The following is a 21,868-nucleotide window of genomic DNA, read 5'->3' on the forward strand; positions in this document are numbered from 1 at the left end:
CCCAAAGCAACCTACACATTCAATGATATCCCTATCAAAATAACACCAGCATTTTTCACAGAGCTAGCACACACAATCCTAAAATTTGTATGGAACCCGAAAAGACCCCAAATAGTCAAACTAATGTTTAAAAAGAAAACCAACACTAGAGGCATCACAATTCCAGACTTCGAGCTCTATTACAAAGCTGTGATCATTAAGACAGTGTGGTACTGGCATAAAAATAATCACACAGATCAATGAAACAGAACAGAGAATGCAGAAATAGACCCTCAACTATATGATCAACTCATCTTAAACAAAGCAGGAAAGAACATCCAATGGAAAATAGTCTCTTCAACAAATGGTGTTGGGAAAACTGGACAGCCACATGCAGAAGAACCTGGACTACTTTCTTACACCACACACGAAAATAAACTCAAGGAGCGCCTGGGTGGCTCAGCCGTTAAGCATCGGCCTTCAGTTCAGGTCCTGGGATCCAGCTGTGCATCAGGCTCTGTGCTCAGTGAGGAGTCTGCTTGGGATTCTCTCTCTCCCTCTGCCCTTCCCATAAAAATAAAACATTTAAAATAATTATTAATTTTTTTAAAACAATAAGAGAAAATGTCTTATTTGGAAATTTTTCAGGGCTTAGGATTTTTATTTATTTTTGAAGATTTTATGTTTTTCAAGGTTTTATTTATTTATTTGAGAGAGAATGTATGGGCAGGGAGGGGCAGAGGGAGACAGAGAAGCTCCCCACTGAGCAGGGAGCCCCATGCAAGACTCAACCCCAGGACCCTGAGATCATGACCTGAGCGGAAGGCAGACGCTTAACTGAATGAGCCACCCAGGTGCCCCTAAAGATTTTATTTCTGAGAAATCTCCACACCCAATGTGGGGCTCGAGCTCACAACCCCAAGATTAAGAATCACATACTCCTCCAAATGAGCCTGCCAGGTACCCCAGGGCTTAGAATTTTTAACAAAATTCTGACAATTTAACGTTCAGTCACTGAGCATTTGCCAAAATACATAATAAGGACCCCTCTAATTTTCAGAAATAAAGATAAAAACAAACGTAGGGGGATCCCTGGGTGGCACAGCGGTTTGGCACCTGCCTTTGGCCCAGGGTGCGATCCTGGAGACCCGGGATCGAGTCCCACGTCGGGCTCCCGGTGCATGGAGCCTGCTTCTCCCTCTGCCTGTGTCTCTGCCTCTCTCTCTCTCTCTCTCTGTGACTATCATAAATAAATAAAATTAAAAAAAAAATTTTTTTTAATTTAATAAAAAACAAACGTAGGGCAATTTTCCCATGTTTTCCATGTTCCCCAGCAAAATATAAATTTTGCATGTGTGCTTGAGGAGAGAAAAGCCTTCGCTGAGACTAAGGAGCTCTTGGAGAGCCTGGAGTCAGACACACCAGCCCAGCCGCTACAGGACTCGTAACGCTGAGAGCTCCAGGCTCCAGGGAATCTTGCAGAACCCTCCAGCTCCTCTCCTGGACCTTCCCAGTGCTGGTGGAAAGCAGCAACCGTGGCTGACGTCCAAAGAAGGATGTTCTTTTAAGAAGACGCCGGGGGATCCCTGGGTGGCACAGTGGTTTAGCCCCTGCCTTTGGCCCAGGGCTTGATCCTGGAGACCCGGGATCGAATCCCACGTCGGGCTCCCGGTGCATGGAGCCTGCTTCTCCCTCTGCTTCTCCTTCTGCCTATGTCTCTGCCTCTCTCTCTCTCTCTCTCTCTGTGACTATCATAAATAAATAAAAATTAAAAAAAAAAAAAGGAGGACGCCGGGTTTCTCGTTATAACAAAGGACACGCACAACACAGTCGTGGGAGAAGGAAGGAGAGTGTCCACAACCCAAATCCGTGCAGACGCCTCGGTGGGCAAGTGTGAGCCAGGAGGAGGCTTGCCCACCCCCGCCGCCCCCTCCCCGAGGGCCACTCCCTCAGGATGGTAGTTTTACAGATAAACCTAGGAGCAGGGGATCCCTGGGTGGCTCAGTGGTTTAGTGCCTGCCTCTGGCCCAGGGCGTGATCCTGGAGTCCCGGGATCAAATCCCACATCAGGCTCCCTGCAGGGAGCCTGCTTCTCCCTCTGCCTGTGTCTCTGCCTCTCTCGTGTCTGTGTCTCTCATGAATAAATAAAAAAAATCTTTAAAAAAAAAAAAAAAAAAACCCTAGGAGCAGCTGAGAGAGAAAAGGTCTTTTTGTCACCTTCCCAAAAAAAAGAGAAAAGAACAACAAAGCGCTTTCCTCCCAAGCAGCCCCCTTAGCAGAGGCTGAGGCCGCAGTGAGGCTGAGCTGGATGCTCCAGGCCCAGGCAGCCTTCCCCCAGGCCTGCCCTCCGGCCTCAGCCCACACACCCCTAGGTGCACAGAGCCAGGCAAGCGTGGAGGCCAAAGGGGAAGGCGCCAATGCAGAGCAGACGCTCTGCCTGCGTCTGCTCGGCCTGCGCCTCCACTCGGCCTCTGCTTGGCCTCCGCTCATTCGGCCTCTGCTCGGCCTCCCCTCGGCCTCCCCTCGGCCTCCGCTTGGCCTCCCCTCGGCCTCTGCTCATTCGGCCTCCCCTCAGCCTCTGCTCGGCCTCCCCTCGGCCTCTGCTCATTCGGCCTCCGCTCAACCTCCCCTCAGCCTCCCCTCAGCCTCAGCTTGGCCTCCCCTTGGCCTCTGCTTGGCCTCCGCTCATTCGGCCTCTGCTCGGCCTCTCCTCAGCCTCCACTCTGCCTCCCCTCGGCCTCCGCTCACTCGGCCTCCGCTCACTCGGCCTCCCCTTAGCCTCCGCTCGGCCTCTGCTCATTCGGCCCCTGCTCTGCCTACCCTCGGCCTCCACTCGGCCTCCCCTCGGCCTCCCCTCGGCCTCCGCTCATTTGGCCTCCGCTCGACCTCCGCTCGGCCTCCCCTCGGCCTCCGCTTGGCCTCCCCTCGGACTCCCCTCGGACTCCCCTCGGCCTCCCCTCAGCCTCCGCTCACTCGGCCTCCCCTCAGCCTCCGCTTGGCCTCTGCTCATTCGGCCTCCGCTCTGTCTCCCCTCGGCCTCCCCTTAGCCTCCGCTCATTCAGCCTCCCCTCGGCCTCCCCTCGGCCTCTGCTCGGCCTCCGCTCACTCAGCCTCCCCTCGGCCTCCCCTCGGCCTCCCCTGCGCCTCCGCTCGGCCTCCACTCACTAGGCCTCCCCTCGGCCTCCCCTGGGCCTCCGCTCAGCCTCCGCTCACTCGGCCTCCGCTCGGCCTCCGCTCGGCCTCCGCTCATTCGGCCTCTGCTCTGCCTCCCCTCAGCCTCCACTCACTTGGCCTCCCCTGGGCCTCCGCTCAGCCTCCGCTCATTCGGCCTCTGCTCTGCCTCCCCTCGGCCTCCCCTGGGCCTCCGCTCGGCCTCCGCTCGGTCGTCCCTGCCGTGCGCGGACCCGCGGGGCGCCTGCTGCGGGCCCGGAGGGCGAGGAGACCTGTCCGTGTGACGGAAGCCGGCCTCTGATCCCGCCCAGCACCCGGGGCGGCCTGAGCCAGCTCCCGCCCGGCGCCCCGCAGAAGGGAGGCCGCAGACATCCTGGACGGGCCACAGCGGGAGCCCGGGCGGGCCCTGCTGCTCACACGGCCACAGCCTCCGGGCTGCAGGGGCCGCGCCTTAGCAACCGGGCGGCCTCAGGAACCCCGCGGGGCGGCTTTCCAGGAGCAGCTCCCTGACCTCCCAGCACAGGAGGCAGCTGTGGCGCAGGGCGCCTCTGAGATTGCACCAAGGGGACAGCGGGCCTCTGCTCCGCCACCCGCTGGCCGAGGGACAAGCGACAGTTACTTCCAGAGTCTGTCCCTTCATCTGAAAGAGGAAGTCGCGGAGAAGGTGGTCGTCCAGAATCACCCCAGCCCCTGCCATTTCAACCTGGGCCCGTTACACGGACGGACAGTGAATGACGCCCGCGGGGCCGGGGCAGAAGACCGTCTGCAGCAGCTCCAAAGCGGAATCACGGCTTCCGCGGGGTCAGCCAGCCCACGGAGGTCAAAGCCAAGCTCCTCTGTGCCCACGGGTCCAAGGCCATCTGATCCACGTTAAAAAGGAGGGGGCGGGGGGGTGCTAGCTGAGCTGCTTTGGAAGCCCGAGCCCAGCACACCAAGAGAGGCCAGGCCAGCGTGAGGGCGGGAGCCATCCATGTACCCCAACCCCCTTCGGGCCCACAGGACAGATCAACAAGCGCTTGTGAAAGGCTCCGTAGGAGATACGAGCTCAGCTTGGCTCGGACTGAAGTGCAAATACCGGAGCAGGTGCGTGCGTTCCGGTCAGCTCCGCGGAGCACAAAGCCAGAGCTCGAGGAAGGGCTGCATTTTGAATGCTGGCTGGAAATAATTTATCACTGGGAAACCAAGGGATGTGTGGCCACAGCAGCTCCCACCAAGCTCCACGAGTGAACTTCTTTCTAAGAAAAGCTCTGCTGAGACAGAGCAAACTACAAAATTTGCATTTTATGGCCAAGAAGAAAAATGAAGACTAAAGTTCCAATACTCAGACCTCTTCTAGTCCCAGTCTGCAAACACCATGCCTCGTTCCAGCCACACGTGCATTTATACCGGCACAGAAATACGTGAACCTGCATCAAAGAATTACCCACACACACTTGCATCAAGTCAGCCGAGAAAACCAAGAAGCAGACTATTTCCCTCATGACAGTGGCTAAGGATTAACCATCCACGTAATAAAGTCTCCAAGTCTGTACGTGAAAATGGAAGTATCACAAACACGATTCAATAAATAAAGGCTAAAACAAACACTGCCTTCTTTTTTCTTAAGATTTTATTTATTCATGAGAGACAAAGAGGCAGAGACATAGGCAGAGGGAGAAGCAGGCTCCCTGTGGGGAGCCCAAGGTGGGACTCGATCCCAGGACCCCAGGATCATGACCTGAGCCAAAAGCAGATGCTTAACCACTGAGCTACCCAGGCATCCTTGAAACCAAACTTTTTAAAATTCATGTAGAAAAAAATCCTCCCCAGTCTACCTAAATAGTGTATTCAGTATGAAACAGCATTCCAGTATGTGTAATTTAAAGAATGGGAGTGAAAAGTCCTGAGTCCACACTGAGACACATGCAACAGGAGCATGTTTCCCTGGAGCCACATGTTGGGACTGATGCTAGGCGAGAATTAGGTACCAGTGTTCTTCACCTTTGCTTTCAGTACTTGAAGAAGATGCCACTTCTTTCTGACCACCATCCCACTGTTCCCTGCTCTGTCTTCCCAAGCACCATTCCTCCACCTGACTGGTGAGTCCATCCACTGAGCCTTTTGTTTTTGTTATTGTACTTTTTCATCCAGAAACTTCCATCTGGGTCTTCTTTAAATCTGTTTTGGCTGAGGCTCTTTTTTTTTTTTTCATTAGTTTAAGCATTGGCAATGGTTCACTTGCTTAGGATGGCTGCTTCAAAGTCCTTGTTAGGTAATGCTACCACCTCGGTCAGCTCAGGGTTGGCGTCTCAAGATTGTCTTTTTTGACTCAGTTGGAAGTATGATGAGTGTTTTTGTTTTTTTTTTTTTTAATTGAAACCTGGACATTTGCATCCTGTGCTATGACACACTGGATCTTAACTTACATCTTCCTTTTGAGCTGGCTCCTTTATCCAAGCAGGGGCTGGGGGACTGTGGCAGGTCCCTTCTCTTTCGTGACAGGTGAAGGCAGAAGTCCAGACGCCCCATGCAGCCTCCACAGACACCAGCAGGGATGACAGCCCCAGCTCCTCCAAGACCTTGATGGTGGCATGGGGGTGCCCCAGTTTTTTCTCAGTGTTTGGCTGGAGTACAGAAGTTGTTGTCTAAAAGGTTTACCAGGGCACCTGGATGGCTCAGACAGTTGAGCATCCAACTCTTTTTTTTTTTTTTTAAGACTTTACTTATTTATTCACGAGAGACACAGAGAGAGAGGCAGAGACACAGGCAGAGGGAGAAGCAGGGTCCACACAGGGAGCCCGATGCAGGACTCAATCCCGGGACCCCAGGATCACGCCCTGAGCCAAAGGCGGCGCTAAACTACTGAGCCACCCGGGCTGCCCTTTGAGGATCCAATTCTTGACTTCTGCTCAGGTCATGATCTTAGAATTGTGGAATCGAGCCCGGCTCCGAGGGGAGTCTGCTTGAGATTCTTTCCCTCTGCCCTTCCCCCTCCTTCCACACAATGCTCTCTCTCTCTCTCTCTCTCTCTCTCTCTCTCTCTCTAAAAACAAAATAAATAAATCCATTAAAAATAATAAAAATAAGTAAATAAATACATACGTGCATACATACATACATACATACATACCTAAACAGTTTGTCTTACTAGGCTACCTACTTCCTGATCCTTTGGTGAAAGAAGACTTTTCGTCTTGTTTTGTTTTGTCTGTACCCTTTGGCATTTCTGGAATACTGGCTTCTTCAGCCCCAACTCTGGGATAAATGAAGCAAAAAGAAAGCCCGGGGGCTCACCACTGTCTCACTCTGTGGCAGAAATCCCCAGCTGGCCTGCCTTCTCTTCACCTTTGAAATGAGTGCTGGAACCTTCTGGGCCAGTGGGCACAGGACAGCAGGACCAGGAAAATCTGTCATCACAGTGATGAAGCCATTCCTCTAAGAACAGTCATTTCAATGCGTGCGTATGTACATGTGCATACAACTGTGTCTAAAACATGTCTTACAGAAAAGGAAATTATGTGAACTCTCAACAAAGCAAGAGGGGGCGAGTCCAAGCCAAACTATGAAGCCTGGAATTTTCTTCCAGAGACACTGAATGGGATTCAGGCATTAGTTAACAAGTATGGTTGACCTTAATTAGTTAAATTCCCCTGAATCAGCACCACAGTGGTGAGCCCCAAATACCTCTTCCCGCCCCCGGAATCCTCCGGCCCCCTCCTGGGGCACTCTGGGCTGACCTCCCAGTGCATGCACTGTTCAGAGGCATCCTTTGTCCTCGGACGTCTCGCAGTATAATGGTGCTTTGTTTGCCCTGGCTAAACCCAGAACCTTCGGTTTCCTTCCACCTGTCTTGACACCCACACTCCTATTCAGACCACTCTTTCTGATCACGAAAGTGGAGGAATTCTGCAAATGCGGCCTAGCACCCAGAGGGCGCCCACTCAAAGTCCGCAATAGCGATTCAGACCGGGGACCCACCTCCAAAGATGTGGGTTCACCTAAAACACAGGCTCTGCAGGTTTAGCTTCCAGATCTTAAGTATAAAATGAGATTTTTTCCCCAAGGTCTTTTTTTAATGGGGGCTCACGTCAATGTTAAGTCCAAGCCGCACCCTCACCCCCTGTCCTGCCCAGAGTGAACCCACACAGCAGTAGCTCCCGCACACTTGTTGACTGTAACCGATCATGGGCTCCTGCAATCACTGGATGGAGTTTCTGTAATTACAGAAAGGACTTTCAGAGAAGCATTCTCTCTCTACATGACCCAAACCAGGGTCATGCAAACTGTCTGCAATGGGGTTGGATAGTAAATGTTTTTCTCTTTCTGTGCTATATGGTCTCTGCTACCACAGCTCAGCTCTACCACTGCAGTGTGAAAGCTGCCACAGACAGACAGTCTGTAAATGCATTAGCATGGTCGTGTGTCAATAAAACCTCATTTTGATAACCAGGGAGGGCCCAGGTCAGTCTGCTGATCTACAGGAAGGGGATGTAGTCCACCAGATGCTCTCCCATCACACAAAAACTAACTGTTGGGCTGAGGGCCACCCTATTAGGACCTCCGAAACCGCTCTGCAGCCTCATTAACATAATGAGAGAGCCAATGAAGATCTGAGTCCTCCACCCTCAGCTCCACATTTTGCATAGGCTGTCCACCCACTTGTGCACCAATCTTTCAAGGCTTTTTAAACTACATGGTCCTCCCAGGTCAGTCCAAAGTATCAGTGATAAGTAACTGTGTGGTCCCTATCAAAGAGAGCTACTCACCAGCTCACCCACAACACCACCATCTTTTCCAACCTGAACTAACCTCTCTTTGGACAAATACCCCTGTCATTCCCTGGATCCAGGAACAGTTGCCTACATGTGGAGCTGGGGCCGTGGCTTCTACGCAGAGTGGAAGGAGAATGATGGGGGCTCATGGTCCTTAAGGATGGTCCATCTCATCTGGCATCTTCAGTTGTGTGCCACCTCATCCTTCAGACGCTCACAGGGCTGAGGCCCTCAGCTCTGCCACGGGTGCCAAGACTTCTCAGCTAATTTCACAGGTGCCATGATTTCATAACCCAGAACTGCGGCATTTTCTCCTGGGTTGCACTAAAGTTATTCGAGAGAAAGATCTTAAACCAATTGTCACTTCTGGGCAAGGATGGTTCAACATTCACAAATCAATGGGATATGTCCCATTAATACAATGAAAGAAAGGAATCATATGACAATCTCTGCAGATGTAGCAAAAGCATTTGACAAAATTCAACATCCATTCATGATAAAAATCCTTAATAAATTAGGCATAGAAAGAACATATCTTAGGGCACCTGGGTGGCTCAGTTGGTTGGGCGGTTGCTTTCAGTTTGGGGCATAGTCTCCAGATCAAGCACCACCTCAGGCTCCCTGCTCAGTGAAGAATCTGCTTTTCTATCTCTCTCTGCCTCTGCCCCGTACTTGTGTGCACTCTCTGTCTCTCTCTCTCTCCCTCTCTCTCTCTCAAAAAAATAAACAAAAGAACATATCTTAACATAATAAAGGCCCTATATGCATATATGACAAGCCCACAGATAACATCATACATTCTGGTAAAAAGTTGAAAGCTTATCTTCTAAGATCAAGAGCAAGACAGGGGTGCCTGCTACCACCTCTCCTATTCAAGATAGTTCAGGAAGCCCCAGCCAGTGCAATCAGGCAAGAAAAAGAAATAAAATGTATCAGAAAGGAAGCAGTAAAATGGTGTCTGTTTGGATGTGACATAATTTTAGAGAAAATCCTAAAGACTCGACCAAAAAAACCATGATATCTAATCAATGATTTCAGAAAAGCTGCAGGATACAAAATTAACATACAAAAATCAGTAGTATTTCCACAGACTAACAAAAAAATTTCTGAAAAAGAAATAAATCAATCCCATTTACAACAGCATCAAAAACAATAAAATACTTAGGGATAAATTTAACTAAGGAGGTCAAAGATCTGTGTGCTGAAAACCACAAGACATTGATGGAAGAAATTGAAAAAGACACAAGAAAATGGAAAGGCATTCTGTGTTCATGGACTGGAAGAATTAATATTGTTCAAATGTCAATATTTCCAAAGCTTCTATCTATAGATCTATATCTGCAGATACAACGCTATCCCTATCAAGATTCCAACAGCATTTTTTATAGAAGTAGAAAAAAACACTTTAAAATTTATATGGACGCACTAAAGACCCCCACTAGCCAAGCAAACCTGGACAGAGAAGAACAAAGCAGAGGCATCACACTCCCTGATTCCCAACTACAGTATGAAGCTACAGTCATCCCACCAACTGCTCTGAATCTCCCTCTCTCTGATCTTGCCATTTATTGCAGAATTACTTACTAGGGGCCCACTCAAACTTCTCTTGAGCTGTAACGTACTTGCTGGTGGTAATCAGGGTCACAAGCACCCAGGGCCAGGAGACGAGTGTTTCTTCATCAAACACTAACACAGAGCTTCCTCGTTCCAAGTACTGTTCAAGCACTTTGCCAAGATTAACCTACTGATTCCCAACAACACTTCAGACAGGTGCTAGAACTGTCCCCATTTTACAGATGAGGAAAACAAAGTGGAGACACATGACAGCCACAAAATCACGCATGTGGTCAGTAGCTGTGGCTGGCAGAATGACACATACCACTCCCTACCCCGACCGCTGCAAAGTCCAAAACCCTGGAGCCTGTGACTATGTTATGTTATATGGCAAGGGAGAATTAATGTTGCAGGTACATTGAAATTGCTAACCAGCTGACCAGTGTAATCACAAGGGTCCTTTAAATGTGGGAGGGGTGGATATGAGAGTCAGGGTCCGAGGGACACGAGGAGAGACACCACTGGCCTTGAGGATGAGGATGAACAAGCCACGGGATGTGGGCAGGCTCCAGAAGGTAGAAAAGGCAAGGAAACTGATTCTCCCCTGGAGCCTCAAGAGAGGAACTCAGATTGCTGACACCTTGATTTTACCCTGGAAAGACCCATTTCGGACTTCAAGTTTTTTTAAGCCACCAAGTTTGTGGTGATTTGTTAGAGCAGCAGCAGAATACTGGAACAGATTTTGGTCCTGGGCGCAGGGGCTGCTGTGACAAAGCTGGAAGTGGCTTTGGAACTGGGTGATGAGCAGATTGGAAGAATTTGAGATGCAGAATAGAAAGAGCCTGCACTGCCTTGCAGACCACTAGAAATACGGATTCTTTTTTCTTTTTTTAAGATCTTATTTATTTATCCATAAGACACACAGAGAGACAGAGACAGAGGCAGAGACATAGGCAGAGGGAGAAGCAGGCTCCCTGTGGGGAGACCGATGCAGGACTTGATCATGGGACTCCAGGGATCTGGGATCACGACCTGCGACCTGCGTTGAAGGCAGATGCTCAACCACCGAGTCATCCAGGCGCCCCTAGAAACATGGGTTCTAACAGCCCTGCCAGGGAGGGCTCAGGAGGGAATAGGGAGCATAGAAGAGAACACCTGTACTGTCTTTAGAGGACGCCTAAGCTGGCGGGAAGGGTTTAAGTGGAAAAATGGACTTAGGGTGCCAGAGTGAGCTCAGCAGGAAACAGGGAATGTGTGACTGGAGGTAAGGAGACTTAGTGTCCCAAAGCCGTCTTCGAGGGACAGGTACAGGGGATGCAGAAGTAAGCCATAGGGCCACACCGTCCAGGAGCTGCAGCCTCGACAGAAGAGGAATAATGAGGGGGCAGCTAGCCTCCCAGGGCTCTAGTGATGGAGTTTCCTTGGGCACACCAGTCACTTCCTCATCCTCTTGCTGTATTTTCTTCAAAACAATGCTCAGGTGTGAAATGGTGCCACTTCTTTCCTTGCTGCCTCTCCCCCTCCCCTGAAGTCAAAAGCCCACGGGGTGGCACGTAGGATGGGCTGGGTTCACTCTGCTGAATGATGGGCCACATCTTTTCGGGCGGTTCGGACCAACCAAAGCAATGACACAGGAGGGTGGTGGCGGATTCTCCTGGAGCCCCATCTCGTCTCTGGGCAACTGCCTTTTGCTTCCAGGACCTACCAAACCTTCATGGTGAATGCCCCACACCTGTGTGCCCGACTAGGCAAAGGTCGGAGTGAAGAAGGCACGATGAACAGACCACACTGCACCTGCACAGACCAAAGTCTGACTCCCTCCTCGCTTCTGCCAGCCTCCACTGCCCCGTCCCTAACGTGGAAGTGATCTTACCTCCCTCGGAGGGCCCCTTGGGTCACTGAATAAGACACCTATTAACCAGCCTAGCAAACCTCTCCTCCCCTCGCCAGCTGCAAAGAGCCAGGACTCCTTCATTGGAAAAAACAAGAGTGAGGCTCTCAGAGCCCCACTTTCATCTTCATTACGGAATATCTGGGCACCCTGCACACCCCCACGCTCCCACCCACCCACCTCCTGTGACCAAGGGCAGCACTAACAACAATCCTCCAGCAGGTCCTCATCCCCTGCCTTGGTTACGAAGAGTAAAATGAACACAGCTTAAAAAACAATGTCTGTGGAATGGGAAGAAAAATCCCCTCCAAAGCTAAACTCCTGAATTTCCAACAAAAATGAAGGAAAGGTGTCTATTCATAGCTGTCTGGGTATCTACTCATACTTCCAAGTTGCCCATAACCCCACAGTTACCGGGATGCCAGGCACAGTGATGGCCTATGTCCCTGCTAACTCCAAGCCACAGTCACCCTGCACTTGTGTCCACAGGTCAGCAATGTGGAGACACTGCCCTGGCCTCCCCTGCAGCCCGGGCAGCCTGACCCAACTCACATGAAGGGTTCCAGGAACAAGAAGGCAGCAGACAGGAAATGAGTCGCTACCCCCGCCCCCGCCCCCAGCCCACTCGGGAGCCTGGCAAGATGTCTAGGACATGTCATCTGCCGTATTACAAAACACTCTGGTGATCAAGATTCCAGCTGCATCATGCCCTTGTCACTGAAGAAAGTGGCCAGTCAAAATTACTTTGCTACTTCACACTCTTGATGCCGGAGACACCTGCCCGGACACCAAAGGTCAACTCCTATTCCAGAAACACCACATCCCATGGTGAAGGTCAGCCTCCGCGGGCAGCCGCTACAGGGTCTCTCCGTGTGGGACCCCAACACCAATCCTGCATCATCCCCTTGTAAACCAAGGATAGCAGTGAAGCCCAGCTGGTCTACCAAAGGATCAAAAGAGTCAACCCTGGACTAAACAGGCAGCCTAGTCACTTCAATTTGATTTGACTTCTAGAGCCTGTGTCCCCTCCCCACCAAATGTTTAGTGCTAGAAATTCAGCTTAAGGAAAGGATCTGGGAACCTCACTCCCCAAAGAAAAGAGCAGGGATGGGTACATTTGTACCTGGGAGACGCTGTTCTCATAGCATGATTGCTGACATCAACCACCGTAATAAGACAGCCACAAAGAAAGCAGGATGGAGGGGGAGGATAGATGTGCATCGTGAACTTCATTAACTCCATTTTAAACAGAGAACTAGGGCAGCCCAGGTGGCTCAGCGGTGTAGAGCCCCCTTCAGCCCAGGGTGTGGTCCTGGAGACCTGGGATCGAGTCCCACGTCAGGTTCCCTGCATGGAGCCTGCTTCTCCTTCTGCCTGTGTCTCTGCTTCTCTCTCTCTGTATCTCTCATGAATAAATAAATAAAACCTTTAAAATAAAAATAAACAGAGAACTAGGGGCCCTGGGGGGCTCAGTCAGTAAAGAGTCTGCCTTCAGCTCAGGTCATGATCTCAGGGTCCAGTGATCAACCCCCATGTTGGGCTCCCTGCTCAGTGGGGAGTCTGCTTCTCCCTCTACCTCTGTGCTTGCTCTCAAGAGCTGTCTCACTCTCCGGCTCTTTCACTCTCTCTCAAATAAATAAATAAAATATTTTTAAAAATAAAATGAAAATGAACAGGACTAGTTCTAATTCTGTTTACTTAGCAGACCGGTGTGCCCAAGTTGGGAATTTAAAATTTCCAGACAGGGCCTTCGGGTATACAGGTCATTTCTCAAAGTGCTGGCCTAAAAAAAAAAAAAAGTCAGACCTTCAAGTTTCAGGCTTCTGAAAGTCATGCTCATTGAAAACGTGCCATACGATGCACAATGTCTTTATTTACTACTAGCGTCTTATTCCTGTTCATGGAGAAGGAAGTAAATTCTACGATAGCACTGCCGTTGCCGGTGTACTTTTGCAGAGTTAACAAACTGAAAGCCTGAATCAAGATCCTCTGATCTGTCCTTTGGAAAACTCACAAATACTACATGTACTAAAAATAATTCGTTAGTATCTTAAACATGTTTCTACAAAGAACCACTTCAAAGCCCAACACAGATAGGAGCTGAGCCCAAGCAGGTGATGAGTGAAGTGGGAAATGCAGACCTGCCCAGGAAGGAGAGGAGAGAGGCCAGAGCTCCCTACCAGCTCTCCAGACTACACCCTCAGGGAACGCTCTGCGCTCCAACTTCCTCTTCGGTAGAGAAGGGGTAATTATCCGAGCTTGGCTCCCCCTCCAGGTTGGTGCGGATATCAAATGAGATCACGTCCATTGGAGGAGGGGGGCGGGCGGGGGGGGGGGGGTAGGGTCCCATGAGCAGGCTCAGCACAGGACCGTGGGGCCCGGAGCAAAGCCACCGCAGGCTGCACAAGACACCAGGAGCTTCTCTCTTAGGAGCCAGGGGTGCTTTCCAAGTGTCACCTGTATGGTCCCGGAGACCCATCCGGTGGCTGAACGGTTTCCCAACCAGCAAAGGGCAGCCGACCAAGCAGAGACCGTAAGGGGCCAAGGGGCCTGGCAGAGCCACGAGGCCCGACCCCCGAGATAGGGTCCCGCAGCGCGAAGGCGGAACCCTGTGCAGCAGGACCTGCCCGGGACACCCTGAGTCCGGAGATGCTTCGTCTGCAGGGCCTCAGGACGGGGCCCGGGCTGTGCCCACCCTCACCTGCCGTGTCCCAGATGGAGATGTTGTAGGAGCGCCACTGCTTCAGGTAGAAAGCGCCGCCCACCGTGCTGACGGTGTCCGGGAAACGCCGCTCCATGTACCTCTGCAGCAGCGACGTCTTGCCCACGTTCATGTCCCCCAGGAGCACGATCTTCCCGTCGGGCTTCCTCATCTTCCCGCGGGAAGGCCCCCTCGTGCTCCCCGCGCCCCGCGGGCAGGTGCCCCCAGGGCCGGGGCGCTCGGACCCGGATTCGCCGGAGACCCGCCCGCGCCCGCAGCCACCCCGCACTTGCGGGGACCCGCACGAACCCTCCGGCTCGCACGCCTGGGAGCGAGGAAGAGGAAGCGCGTCTCGGAGCCGGGCACCGGCGCGAAACCCAGCCCAGCGCCCACGCGGGGCGTCCGGAAAGTGGCGACCAGCACCCGTCCCGGGCGCGCCAGGCCCCGCCCACGCCCCGCCCAGGCCACGCCCACCCCGCCCCAGGCCACGCCCACCCCGCCCAGGCCACGCCTCTGCCACGCCCCAGCCCCAGGCCCCGCCCCCGGCGCCCGGCCCCGCCCACGCCCCGCCCACGCCCCGCCCCCGGTGCACAGGCCCGCCAGCCCCTTACCTGCGGGTGCACTAAGGTAGCCACCAGCCGAGGCCGTTGTGAGAAGTGACCTTCGAGGAGCGTCCGTGCAAACCTTTCCTCGCGGGCCACGAGCAGAGACTGGGAAGGCGGGGAGGCTGCGGCGGGGGCGCGGGAGCTGACAGTGTCGCTTTTGTTTTGTGTTCTTCACTTCTGCAAGAAATCCTTCGGCTGTTTTACATCTGAAAGGTGGACGGCGGTGACCCTGTAAAACTTTGGAGTGAGGGCAGCCCGGGTGGCTCAGGGTTTAGCGCCGCCTTCAGCCCAGGGCGTGATCCTGGAGACCCGGGATCGAGTCCCGCGTCGGGCTCCCTGCATGGAGCCTGCTTCTCCCTCTGCCTCTCTCTCTCTCTCTCTCTCTCTGTGTGTGTCTCTTATGATTAAATAAATAAAATCTTAAAAAGAAAAAGGAGTGAAAATTTGCCTACTACTAGCAAAAGCTTTCCTCCTTCCTTTTTTGAGTAAACCTTGAAATGCTTCTCAATTGTGCAGCGCGTGGGATTTAGTATTTTAGGGAAAATGCTGAGGCAGAACTCGGTGCTCTAGCTTTAATTCTGGCAGGCGGTGTGCTGAGATCACTGTGTGTGCTGGCGGGTCTCTGCAAAAGGGGAATGGATGGGACCTGGCCCACTTAGGTGCTGTGAGAACAGGAGGGCAGAGGTGTGAGAGCATCTCCCTCCCTGTGAGTCTCAGGATGGGGAGGTCACCGCCAGACCCACCTTTCCTAATTCCAGCTTTCGCTGTCCAGGGACCTGCATGCTCCCCTCTCCACAAGTCTAAACTATGCACTTCATGTGCCCCCACTTGCTGCCCACAGCTTTTAGGAGAGTTCTGCTACCCGTTCCCCTCTGCTGCCTTATCCTGCTCTGTTTGCTTATCTCTATCTAAAATCGTATTGCTTATTCACCCATCTAACGGCAGCCTCCCTATCCAGAATGTGAGCTCTGTAAGAGGCCTGCAGAATAAAGGCAGAAGGAAGTATAGATAAAATTAAACTTCCTTATAACCTGCAGCCCATTGACAAACTTGAGGAAGGCAGAGTAGAACCTTCCTCCAGGAACTCCCACTCTCCATGTGAATGCCTTGCTTGAAAGAAAAACAACCTTGGTTTTTTTTTTTTTTAAGATCTTATTTATTTATTCATGAGAGACACAGAGACAGAAAAAGAAGTGAGACACAGGCAGAGGGAGAAGCAGGCTCCAAGCAGGGAGCCCGACATGGGACTCGATCCTGGGTCTCCAGGATCAAACCCTGGGCCAAAGGTGGCGCTAAACCGCTGAGCCACCTGGGTTGCCCTTTAAAGATTTTATTTATTTAAAAAAAAAAAAGATTTTATTTATTTATTCATCAGAGACACAGAGAGAGAGAGAGAGAGAGAGGCAGAGACACAGGCAGAGGGAGAAGCAGGCTCCATGCAGGGAGCCTGATGTGGGACTTGATCCCCAGACTTGATCCCCAGACTCAATCCCGGACTCCAGGATCACGCCCTGGGCCAAAGGCAGGCACTGAACCGCTGAACCACCCAGGGATCCCCACAACCTTGGTTTGATGATAGCCTGGCTTCCAGGATTCTGAGTCTTCTTTAGCATATGAAAATCATTTTGGAAACTTCTTTGTCTCTACCTCTCCCAGTTCCGAAGTATATAATCAGCTGATCCTCACGACTCCACCGCAGCTCATTCTGTCCACAGGTCCTGTCACCTTTTTGCACCCAAGGCATCTCAAAGATTCCTTCTTAACCCTCAGCTCCAGACCCCAAGATTTCCACAGTATAAGGAAGGGATTTTTTTGTGTGCTGCTCACCAGTGGGACTGGTGAAGCATATCTTTCACACAATAGTTGCTAAAAAAAAAAAAAAAAAAAAAAAAAGCTTTGAGTCAGGGGTGCCTGGGTGGCTCGGTTGGGTAGATGTCCAACTCTTGATTTTGGCTCAGGTCATGATCTCAGGGTCGTGGGATCAAGCCCCAGGTCTGGCTCTGCACTGGGCATGGAACCTACTTAAGACTTCCTCTCTCCCTCTCACTCTGTCCCTCCCCAGCTTTCGTGAAGAAAGAAGAAAGAAAAAAAGAAAGAAAGAAAGAAAGAGAGAGAGAGAAAGAAAGAAAGAAAGAAAGAAAGAAAGAAAGAAAGAAAGCAAGCTTTGAGTTAGTTGAGTTCACCATCCTGGTGAGACCAGAGCTGTGTCCTACAAACACATGGTGACCCGCTATCCACACCCTCTGGGTTTGCCTCACCTGGGCAGCCCGCCAGTCCCCATCAGTGTGGGCAGGGCCCCTTCTGGGCCCCCCTCCAGTGAGTCCTGTCACACTCCTTTCTCTGGATGTCCCCAACCCTCCCAGTCCTTCCATGCAGTTAAACCCCCGGCGCTTCCTAACCAGCTCGTTATATTCACTATCATTTCATTCGTAACTCCAATAGTAATTTTAAAATTCCCTAGGGACAGGGAGCATGTTTTAAAGGAGTTTTGTTTCCCACCCAGCTCCACAGGCCTTCAAAGTCAGCTCTAAAGAAGCTCTTCATCATTCACTAAACATGGGGCTATAAGCCCATGAGGGTCCTCGGGTTTTGTTGTCTGGTGTCCCCCTCCAACTGGGACATGGTCTGTGCTCAATTAATGTGTATTTGAAGACATTTTGTTAACCGAATGTTGTTTCCCCTGGAAAAACTGTGGCTCTCAGAGCAGGTTTGCAGGGGAGGGACTGTCCCAGCACCTCACCCAGTGCCTGGCACATAGCATTCACTCAGTGAGTTTGTGAAAGAATTTAAATTGTCCAGCACTTCAAAAGACAAAATTCAACCAAGAAAAAGTCTCCATATCAAATTTCAACTACTCCTAAAAAATGCCTTAAGACTGCCTATTCCTATTTGGGAGGCCATACGGAGGAAGGAAGGCAGATGTTGGGTGTGTCTGTGTAAGGGGCTACTCACCTGCCAAGGATGATGTTTACTCTGCCTGGATTTAAACCACAAGCCTAACAGGCTGATCCTTTTTCCGATTGCTAGATGAAACATTCCCAAGGCCAAGAAAAATATGTAGTTTCCTTTAAAAAGAGATGTCAACTAAGCAACTCTGGGCCTGTCTACAGTAAAAATCCAAGAAATAAGAAAATGTGGTTGCTTTCATTGGATTTTGCAGAGAAACTTGGGAGTGTTTCTAGGTACCTTTGATGTAGTTCTTGGAGGGGTGCTGCTGGTGGTGAGGTCTGGGGCCAACAGCCAAGAAAGAATTCTTGATGTGTCTTTGGTGCAAGATGGTGGTTTTACCAAAGCACAGGGACAGGTCTCATGGGCAAGAAGACCTGCTGCTGCTCTGGGATTGTGAGGGGGGACTTTTATATACTTTGGGGTTGGGAGAAGTAAAGATAAGGGAAGTTCCAAAAGGACTTTCTTACGCTAAAGAAGACTCACAGGATATAGGAGGCCCTGCTGTTGTCAAGCTAAGACGGTTTTCCCCTCTTGCAAGGCATTCACATGAAGACAGTTGGGAGCTCCCTGGAGGAGTCTTATACTCTCCCTGCCTCAAGTACTTGTCAATGGACTGCAGGTTATATGGACATTTAATTTTATCTACATTTCCTTCCACTTTTGTTTCCCCCATCACATCGTTGAGGAACAGTTTTATCTCTTAAAGTGCTTTCCTCCTTTTTAAAAAGCAATGGAAAGCAAAATGACTAAACCTGGCCCTGCCTCTATCATACATCCATTCAGTGGGTAGGAATTGCAGTAGTAAGCACGAAGCCCCGACCTAGGAGTAGAGCAATGAGAAAGATAGCCAACAAAATAAATAAGCAAATTATATAGTGTAATCATTGGACAATGATTAAATATTAGATGGAGAAAAATAAAACAAGGATGGAACATAGAGAATGAGGCCTGATGGTGGATGTAGGGGGTTCCATCTTATACAGGATATCTTCAAGATTAAGTTTTCGTAAGCCTTAAGAGGTAAGGGGTTGAACGTGCATTTATCTGTAGGAAGAAGGGTTCACATAGAGGGGAGTGAGAGCAAAGGCCCTGATGCAGAAGCCCACCTGGTGGACCGTAGGAGGTCAGAGCCGCTAGAGTGGCAGAGAGAAGGTGAGTTAGACATTAGGTCTGTGAGGGGGAGTTTAGGTGCGGCAGAGCCTAGAAGTCATCTTAAGGGCTGTGGCTTATACTCTGAATGAGATAAAAGGATACCAGAGGATTCTGAGCAGAGGAGAGACAGGATCTGTCCTACACAGGGTCACCTGCCTGCTGTGTTGAGGTGGCCATGTCAGATGCAGAGACCTCAGGGAGAGACAAGACTGGTTGCGATTAGGGTGATAACAGAGGAATGTTCAAAGTTGTACAGTCTGAGGTAGAACCTACAGGACTTGCTGTGGATTGGATGGGTAATAAAATTGAGGGGCAGGGGATGCCTGGGTAGCTCAGTGGTTAGGTGTCTGCCTTTGACTCAGGGTGTGATCCTGGTGTCCTGGGATAGAGTCCCACATTGGGCTTCCTGCATGGAGCCTCCTTCTCCCTCTGCCTATGTTTCTGCCTCTCTTCCTCTGTGTCTCTCATGAATAAATAAATAAAATCTTTTTTAAAAATTGGAGGGCAGGAGGGGGGATGAGGGAAAAGAGGAAAGGGAGGGAAGGATAGAGAGAAGAGCCGAAGACAAGCATCTGGAAAGATGGGATGCCACATGCATCCTTATTAGCCCTAGAGTGACAGCAGTCCTCTCTAGAGCAGGGCTGCCCAACTCAGCACAGCGACGGGCACTGTACTCAGATAGCTCTCTGTGGTGGTGGTGGTGACGTCCTGTGATGTTCAGCAGCACTCTGAACTCTAACTACTGGGTAGGAGTAACACGCCTTCCATTGTGACAACCAATAATGTGTTCACATCTTGCCCTCTATCCCCTAGGGGCAGGGTCACCTTTGGTTGAGAACCACTGCCATAGAATAATACAGATGAACTTTAAAATTTATTTTTAAATTTTGTAGAAGTGAGCATCACTCCTACTTTATTCTCACACATACTTTACAAGGTATTTATAAATATTGTGGAAATCCCCTATTTGTCCCACATAAAAATTGCAATGACTATTAGTCACCTACTAAATAGTATTAGGTTCATTCTGTATGTAACCTCTCATGCTCATCGCATCCTTACGAGGGCAACCAGAGCCGAGTGTGAGCAAGCACGTTTCTCAGGGTCACACGGCTGGCTTGCAGCAAAGGATGTGTCTAACCCTGAGGTCCCTTTCTCTGCACCACGCCAGCTGGGCAAGGACTCCAACATTTACATCCATAAAATACCGATTTCCTTCTCTGCTTTTCACACCACAGGACTCACATCTATAAGGTGTTCTCTTAATGAACCACGGCCACTGAAGATGCTACCCCTCCTTAGTGTGGGCATGATGGGTTGAGCTGTCACATCCTAAGGTGGAAGACGTTTTTGCCCATGTGTGCAAGCATTTCTTTCATCTCATCTCTTACTGGTGGGATTGCCAGGTCAAGTATATCTACATTATGCCAGTTAGAATCAGGTTCTCACTGACAAGGATAGAAAGCGTCACATAACTGGAGTTTCAAAGAGACATTTATTTCTCTCACAAAAAAAGTTAGACTGTATGAGGCTGGCCTCAAAGTCCTTGGGAACTCCTTCCAGCACACAGCTCTGCCAGCCAAGAGGTGACTCCCACCCTCCTGGTTCTGGTTGGAGCTCCAGCCAGCACACCCAGGTTCCAAGCAGCAGGAGTGAGGGAGGGCCAGAGTGTCAAATGGCTGACACATGACACTTTTGCTTATATCCCATTGACCAGAAGTTATTCACATGGCCATACCTAACTGCAAGGATGGCTGGGAAATGTAGACTTTACTCAGAGTCCTTGTGCACCTGGATAAAAATTCTCTAATTAGGAAGGGGAGAAGGGGTAATGGGGGACGGGGGACAACCAGCAATTTCTGCTGCTCACAAGAACAAACTCAACTGATACTGTTCAAAATGCCTCAAAGCCACAAATACTATGTCGTTATATACTTCCATTAATACTGAATTTCAGTATTCTCTTCTCCTGGGTGGCAAATAAGCTTTCAGTTATGTGCCAAATCTAAATGATAATCTCATTGGGGCTTGGTGGACAGATGCATTGAGAGTAGTGACTTCGGCAAGGGACTCCAAAGAGAAGAGTGCAATGCACATGCTGAATACTTGCCCTGCCTGTCCAACACCCTCCCAACACCAGGTGATAAAGCTCCCTCTTTACCGATGTGGTAGGTGTAAATAGGTCTCCTTTCCATCTGTGTTTATTTGATCATCAGGAAGGTCAAAGTCTTTATTTAAAAAGTCTACTGGTCATTAATGCATTTTTTGTGAATTGCCCGTTAAAACCTGTTCCAAAAAAACATTTTTTTGGAACACTTTTGAATTATGGTGCTACTATAGATTTGACATTCTTTAAAATAAAAAATTGGGAGTCATATCTGTGCCATATGTAAATAAATTTCAAACATATAACATGTAAATTAAAAACATGTAAATGAATTTCTATGATATATAACATACAAAAGCTTGTATATATTTGTTTACTCAACCTTGCTTATGGTGATTTAAAGAAAAAATTTAGCGGATCCCTGGGTGGCTCAGCGGTTTCGCGCCTGCCTTTGGCCCAGGGCGCAATCCTGGAGCCCAGGGATCGAGTCCCGTATCGGGCTCCCGGTGCATGGAGCCTGCTTCTCCCTCTGCCTCTGTCTCTGCCTCTCTCTCTCTCTCCATGTCTATCATAAATAAATAAAAATAAATCTTTAAAAAAATAAAGAAAAAATTTAAAAGATTTTATTTATTTATTTGAGAGAGAGAGAGAATACGAGTGGTGGGGTGTGGCAGAGGGAGGAGTAGTCTCCCCACTAAGCAGGGAGCCCCATGCAGGACTCAATCCCAGGATCCTGAGATTATGACCTTAGCCAAAGGCAGATGCTTCACCAACTGAGCCACCCAGATACCCCTACATTTTTAAGAAACAGATTATGGGGGGCACCTGGGTGGCTTAGTGGTTGAGCATCTGCCTTTGGCTCAGGTCATGATCCTGGGGTTCTGGTATCAAGTCCCGCATCAGGCTCCACACAGTGGGAGCCTGCTTCTCCCTCTGCCTATATCTCTGCCTCTTTCTCTGTGTCTCTCATGAATAAATAAATAAAATCTTAAAAAAAAAAAGGAAGGA

General features: G+C 50.2%; 1 protein-coding gene across 2 annotated transcripts in view; it reads right to left on the reverse strand.

Annotated features, from left to right (window-relative positions):
* RAB20 (RAB20, member RAS oncogene family) overlaps positions 1 to 14,459 on the reverse strand; it is a 29,516-nt gene extending 15,057 nt beyond the window's left edge. Inside the window, exon 1 of one of the 2 annotated variants that reach the window (XM_038570043.1) lies at positions 14,048 to 14,459. In XM_038570043.1, the coding sequence (XP_038425971.1) occupies positions 14,048 to 14,219 (172 nt within the window). In that variant the 5' untranslated portion in view covers positions 14,220 to 14,459. Of the gene's footprint in view, positions 1 to 7,992; positions 8,136 to 14,047 lie in introns of those variants that run through there. The other variant, XM_038570044.1, reaches the window with a different exon arrangement.
* Between the last annotated feature and the right edge of the window lie 7,409 nt (positions 14,460 to 21,868).

The sequence above is a fragment of the Canis lupus genome, chromosome 22, assembly GCF_011100685.1.
Source record: "Canis lupus familiaris isolate Mischka breed German Shepherd chromosome 22, alternate assembly UU_Cfam_GSD_1.0, whole genome shotgun sequence".
NCBI lineage: Eukaryota > Metazoa > Chordata > Mammalia > Carnivora > Canidae > Canis > Canis lupus.